This window comes from Puma concolor, chromosome E1 (genome assembly GCF_028749965.1).
Source record: "Puma concolor isolate L17-30 chromosome E1, mPumCon1.1.hap2, whole genome shotgun sequence".
In the NCBI taxonomy this organism is placed as follows: Eukaryota; Metazoa; Chordata; class Mammalia; order Carnivora; family Felidae; genus Puma; species Puma concolor.
Genome location: NC_141680.1, coordinates 36,159,545 through 36,165,544, shown reverse-complemented (window position 1 = coordinate 36,165,544; position 6,000 = coordinate 36,159,545). Strand labels below are relative to the sequence as shown.

The 6,000-nt window shown below is 53.5% G+C and overlaps 1 protein-coding gene across 1 annotated transcript; it reads left to right on the top strand.

Moving 5' to 3' along the window:
* Positions 1 to 378: 378 nt before the first annotated feature.
* On the top strand, positions 379 to 3,770 carry LOC147574263 (nucleoside diphosphate kinase B). Its single transcript, XM_086686948.1, has 5 exons — positions 379 to 532; positions 785 to 913; positions 1,802 to 1,903; positions 2,649 to 2,761; positions 3,518 to 3,770. The coding sequence occupies exons 2-5, from the start codon at positions 788 to 790 to the stop codon at positions 3,633 to 3,635; spliced, it is 459 nt and encodes a 152-aa protein (XP_086543074.1). The 5' UTR covers positions 379 to 532; positions 785 to 787; the 3' UTR covers positions 3,636 to 3,770.
* Positions 3,771 to 6,000: the final 2,230 nt, after the last annotated feature.

The window sequence follows — 6,000 nt, the reverse complement described above, 5'->3', positions numbered from 1 at the left end:
CGGGGTACAAGCGCTGCTGGATGGGGGTCTGGAAGGGCCGACAGGAGGGGCCCGCCGCCTCCCCAGGGACCTGGGAGCCCCCCAAGGGTGGAGAGCCCTCCGCAAACATGACAGGTCTGCTGTAAGACACTCGAGAATCTTGTCAGGGGTAGGTCTCAGGCTGCACTGGAGAACCTGACCAGAGTGTGTGTGTGTGTCGGCAGAAGGTACACAGTGTGTGTGCGTGTGCGCGCGCACGTGCCCGCGTGTATGACGGCAACAGGTACCGAAGGGAGGGTGCGGACTGGACGTGCGTAGCTGCGCCCCGGCCGCGGGACACCCGGGTGGAGAAGCCACTTCCCGCTCCGGAGCCCCCACCCACTGAGAGCGAGCCCGGGGTGTGGACAGGGGCCACGGGCCGCGGCGGCCTCGCGGGTTGGGCGGCGGGGCGTCCGGGGTGTGGCCGTCGCAGGGCCCTCCCCCCCGAGCGGCTCCCGGCCCCGCCGCCCCCTCCACGTCGCGCCTGCAGCCCCGCAGCGCAGCCAGCTTCCCGGTAAGACGCCGCGGGCGCGCTCCCCTGTCGCCCCCCGGCCCCTCCCGGCAGGCATGCTCACCCCCCCGCTCCTTTCCCCCCTCCTCCCAGGCCCGGTGCCGGGTCCCCTCCGGCGGGGCGGCGGCGGCCGGGAGGCGCGTGTCCCCGCGGAGCGGGCGGAGGGGCCGGGGCGCCCGCGGGGTGGGGGGAGGCGCGGGCCGCCTCCCTTGTCCGCGCGGCCGCCGGGCCCTGAGCCGCCCTTGTCGCCCGCAGGCCATGGCCCACCAGGAGCGCACGTTCATCGCCGTCAAGCCGGACGGCGTGCAGCGCGGCCTGGTGGGCGAGATCATCAAGCGCTTCGAGCAGAAGGGCTTCCGCCTCGTGGCCATGAAGTTCCTGCAGGTAACGCGGCGCGCCGCCGGGGTGCTCCTGCTTCCGCTCCCAGCCGTGGCCCTCGCCTCCGCGGCGACACAGCCGCCCGAGCCCAGCCCCGAGGCCCGCGAGCCCCGGCGCCCTCCGCAAGGTTAAGCGGAGGTGACGTGTCGCCTGCCCGGGCTCGCTGCCTGCGGGGGAAGCCCGCCCCCGCCCGGGCCTATGCCCCGGCCCCCTCGGGCTGCAAGTGTGTGTGTGGGGGGGGGGGGGGGGGGGAGGCTGCAAGTGCCCTGGGCGGTGGCGGGGGGGGGGGGGGGGGGAGCCCTCCCGCAGCCGGCTTCCTCCAGCTTAGGGCAGTGCCTGTCACTTCCACGCCACAGGTAGGGGCACAGATCTGGACCTTAAGGGATAAGTATTGAAATCTCAACCAGGCCCATCTGGGAAGAAGAGAACGTTCTCGGTTAACATCTGAAATGTTTACAAGGACACTGGGAACGGACCTCTCTCTGGCGTATTTCTTTCAACGGCAGACCCTCCACATCTAGATTTTCAAATCATCTATCTACTCTTTAGGGTTGTACCATCCCTAACGCCGGGGACATTATGAGGGTGTCTTCATGATCTGAACAGTCTTTCTACTAAAAGAGTGTCAGGGTTTGGAGAGGATAATTATTTTATAGATATATGTGTATATATCTATACATATGTATGTATATGCGTATATGTATGTGTATATATATATATATATATGCACACATATTACATACATATATACACACTTACATACGAATGCGAGTTAACATATAACTGGACTTTTAGAAAAGCCGTCCTTTGAATGGGGGGTTCTGGGGATGGGATGGATCCGTATTTGAGCCTCTCCAGTTTACTTCCTAACCGCAACCTCCTGTTCAATGCCAGGCCTCGGAGGAACTCCTGAAGCAGCACTACATTGACCTGAAGGACCGCCCTTTCTTCCCCGGGCTGGTGAAGTACATGAATTCCGGGCCGGTTGTGGCCATGGCAAGTGCTTTTGGGGGGGTATGGAGGAAAATACAGGCTGATACAGGACTGGGCTTGCACAGTGCCCGTGTGTCTTTTTAGACATCGGCCCCAGCTACTCCAAATGCCTTGTTTTACAAACGGAGCCTGCTGGAGTTACTCAGTCAACAGAACTGCTAGGAGCTTGGGGGGCAAAAGCAAGGGGAAGAAGTTTTCTAATCCAGTGCTAGAAATAGAGCAGTCGATTTCCTCCTGTGGCATTTGTGTCCAGTTGGGAAGGAAGAGAACAGAGGGTACAATAAGGAGGCGCAGAGTCGTGGAGAAAGTAGACCTTCCTGTTCTCTGAGGATGGCTTTGTTTCTGCTCTTCCCTGCAATGCGCTTTTTGTTTTCATGCAAACCTAGTGTCCCACGCTAACAGTCAGATGCCCATCCCACTGCCCCTGTTCCAGTCTGATCACTTTTCTCCACCCTTCCATCACAATTTCTTGTCCGTGTTTGTGGCTGCAGAAGGGTCTTCAGTCCTGTTAGCCTTCCTCTCAGGCTGGGAAGTCGCTGGGTTGGGTAGGTGGTTTCTCTGTCTCCTCGCAGCGTGCCCGGGGTGGAGCGCGAGCACCTTACACCGGCCCCTGCTGTCTGCTGGGGCCGGCTGGTTGGCCACGTCACTGACTGGTCTGATTGAAGTGTGCCGTCAGGCAGGGCTGAGTGTTTGTTCCCGGTGGCCCCAAAGGACAGATCTGATGCAGTTCCTTTTCCCTCCTGTCCAGGTCTGGGAGGGACTGAACGTGGTAAAGACGGGGCGAGTGATGCTTGGGGAGACCAACCCAGCAGATTCTAAGCCAGGCACCATCCGTGGGGACTTCTGCATTCAAGTTGGCAGGTGAGTCCCGAGGGGTGCCAATGATGTTTCCTCAAAGCCACTTAAAAAGGGTGGGGGATGGGTACAAACCATTTGGGGCATATCCCAATTTTAGGAAGGTTTGAACTTTTAAAATTAGGTGGTAATGATCACTGGATGAAAGCTCCCTTAAAAAGTTACTTCCCCCTGGGCTACTTAAAATTTTAACCAAAACCTCACAGAAGGGAGCTGCATGTGGTAGGTCTCAGGGGACACAGCCAAAGAGCCTCTGCTCTGTGCGGTGCTGTGTCTGTAGGCGTGTCATTTAACCCTTTGGTTCCCTTGCTGTATAAAATCTGGGCAAAAACCTTACAGAGTTTAAGATCCAAATGGAATAGAGGGGCTGGGCGTGTGAATGTCTTGGCTGAGCTTTGCAAATTAGGGTTGTAAGAAAATGCAACAGAAATGGCCCCCGATAGTGAATGTATCACATCTCGTCTGGCTCTTGGTCTGGTTCTCCCTGTTTTTCAACATGAGAGAAGTAATGTTTTGTGGCACAGCAGTCTTGGGGTACAAACACTCGTTTTGGAAGCGGGAGCATAACAGAGCTGAGCCACGGGATGCTTTTGATCCAATACTCTTAGAATTTTATAGTTGCTTTTAAGAGGAAATGCCTTGGGTCTCCTGCTTCAGGTGGCAGTTTGGCTGGAAAGGTCTGCAGCCACCATCCTTTGCTTCAGCCACAAACAGACTTTTGCACTCTAAAATGTGGTAGCCGGTAATTGTTGTCTCTCTCAGGAACATCATTCATGGCAGTGATTCAGTAAAAAGTGCAGAGAAAGAAATCAGCCTGTGGTTTAAGCCGGAAGAATTGGTTGACTACAAGCCTTGTGCTTTTGACTGGATCTACGAATAAAAGGTGGACAGAGCATCAGTCCCTTTCGGCACCCCCTGATACGTCCCCGGACACTGCTCTGCATTCCACTGACTTGGAAGCCAGAGAATCAATCTTTCTTTTCTAAAACTTACTAATAAAGCCCTTGGAAACTGGTGCAGCCTCCTGTGCTTACTTGATGCCAAACTGGAAGAAGCGACTTGGTCCCTTGGCTTTCAGAGCATTATCCAGAAGCAAATGATCCTACTTGCGGTGGAAGAACCATCTGCCCCTTGTCAGCATCTGGGTGCACTTGTAGACTCTAGGAGGGAAAGTAGTGAGGCGGACGAGGATGAGTGTGGCACTGGTTGGGTGAGTACAGAAACTGAAAAGGAAATAATGAAAATAAGTATCGCAGCTGCCTTAGAAGATGTAGAAAAAGGTGGGTTTCCGTACACAGAATTTGTGGAAACTCGCTAAGGGTGAAACGCGGACCCGTCCAGTCCAGAGTTACATCTTTGTTGACTGAAAACTGGGCGAGTTGTGTCTGAAGAAATGGAAGTCTAAGGACATCTGTAGGATGAGGATGATGCCCCTGCAATGCAGGTGTAAAAGAAACAATGTGGGGCGCCTGGGTGGCTCAGTCGGTTGAGCGTCCAACTTCGGCTCAGGTCACGATCTCGCGGTCCGTGAGTTTGAGCCCCGCGTCAGGCTCTGGGCTGACCGCTCAGAGCCTGGAGCCTGCTTCCGGTTCTGTGTCTCCCTCTCTCTCTGCCCCTCCCCCGTTCATGCTCTGTCTCTCTCTGTCTCAAAAATAAATTAAAAAAAAAAAAATTAAAAGAAACAATGTATATAAAGCAGTTAAGCTAGCGCCTGGCCCCTAGCGGGTACACAGGTTTCCTGCAACCCTGCCCTACTTCGTTCTCTCCGCTGAGGTGACGTGCCTGTTTACAGGGCTCTAAGCAGCAACTGGTTGGGAAATTCTTACTGCCTGCTTTTTAGGTTCATTTAGCTGGCACGGCACAGTTGAAAGATAATGCCTAAGAGCACCCATCAGTATAAATGATCGCTGTCACGTGGAGTCTGGCTTAAAAATTGGAGGTTACGGGAATATGTGGGTTTATGAACAGCTATGTTCTGTTAGGCAACTGGTGAAAGTTGATATGCGACTTGCATATGAAAGACTCCGTGTTATTTTTTTTTTAATTTTTTTTTCAACGTTTATTCATTTTTGGGACAGAGAGAGACAGAGCATGAACGGGGGAGGGGCAGAGAGAGAGGGAGACACAGAATCGGAAACAGGCTCCAGGCTCTGAGCCATCAGCCCAGAGCCTGACGCGGGGCTCGAACTCACGGAGCGCGAGATCGTGACCTGGCTGAAGTCGGACGCTTAACCGACTGCGCCACCCAGGCGCCCCTATTGTTACTTTTTTAAATGCATATTGCTAGACTACAAAACAATGACAAAAATACATTGACAGTTTGGTGCAAAAAATGTTACAAGTCAACGAGTTCAACATTTTCTAAATTATTTTTCAATGTCACATTTTTTTTTTTTCAACGTTTATTTATTTTTGAGACAGAGAGAGACAGAGAATGAACAGGGGAGGGTCAGAGAGAGAGGGAGACACAGAATCTGAAGCAGGCTCCAGGCTCTGAGCTGTCAGCACAGAGCCTGACGCGGGGCTCGAACTCACGGACTGTGAGATCATGACCTGAGCCGAAGTCGGACGCTTAACTGACCAAGCCACCCAGGCGCCCCTCAATGTCACATTTAATGTTTATATACGCTACGTGCTCTCACTACATTAAGTAGAAGTTTGATTATTAAAGTTACAGATGGGACAGTCCCGAGGTTCAGCATTTTATTTTATTTTATTTTTTTAATTTTTTTTTTTTAACGTTTTATTTATTTTTGAGACAGAGAGAGAGCATGAACGGGGGAGGGGCAGAGAGAGAGGGAGACACAGAATCAGAAGTAGGCTCCAGGCTCTGAGCCATCAGCCCAGAGCCTGACGCAGGGCTCAAACTCACAGACCGCGAGATCATGACCTGAGCTGAAGTCGGCCGCTTAACCGACTGAGCCACCCAGGCGCCCCAGGTTCAGCATTTTAATGTGTCCCCCGCTGATCCCTCTGCACACGGGCTGAGGTACTTGGATTAGCAGCAGCAGTTAATTATGGGCTTATTTTGTGTCAAGGCTGTTCTAACAACTTTACATAGATCAGTTTATTTACAGTCTTCACAACTCTTAGGAGGTTGGTATCCTCACTTTACGACTGAGGAAACGGAGCCAGATTACAGACTTAACCAGTAAAGGGAGTAAGGTTTCAGTGCCGGCAGCTGGATTCGGACCCCACGCTCTTGGCCACTCTGCTTCACCTAGTTTTCCTTCCAAGTGACTCCA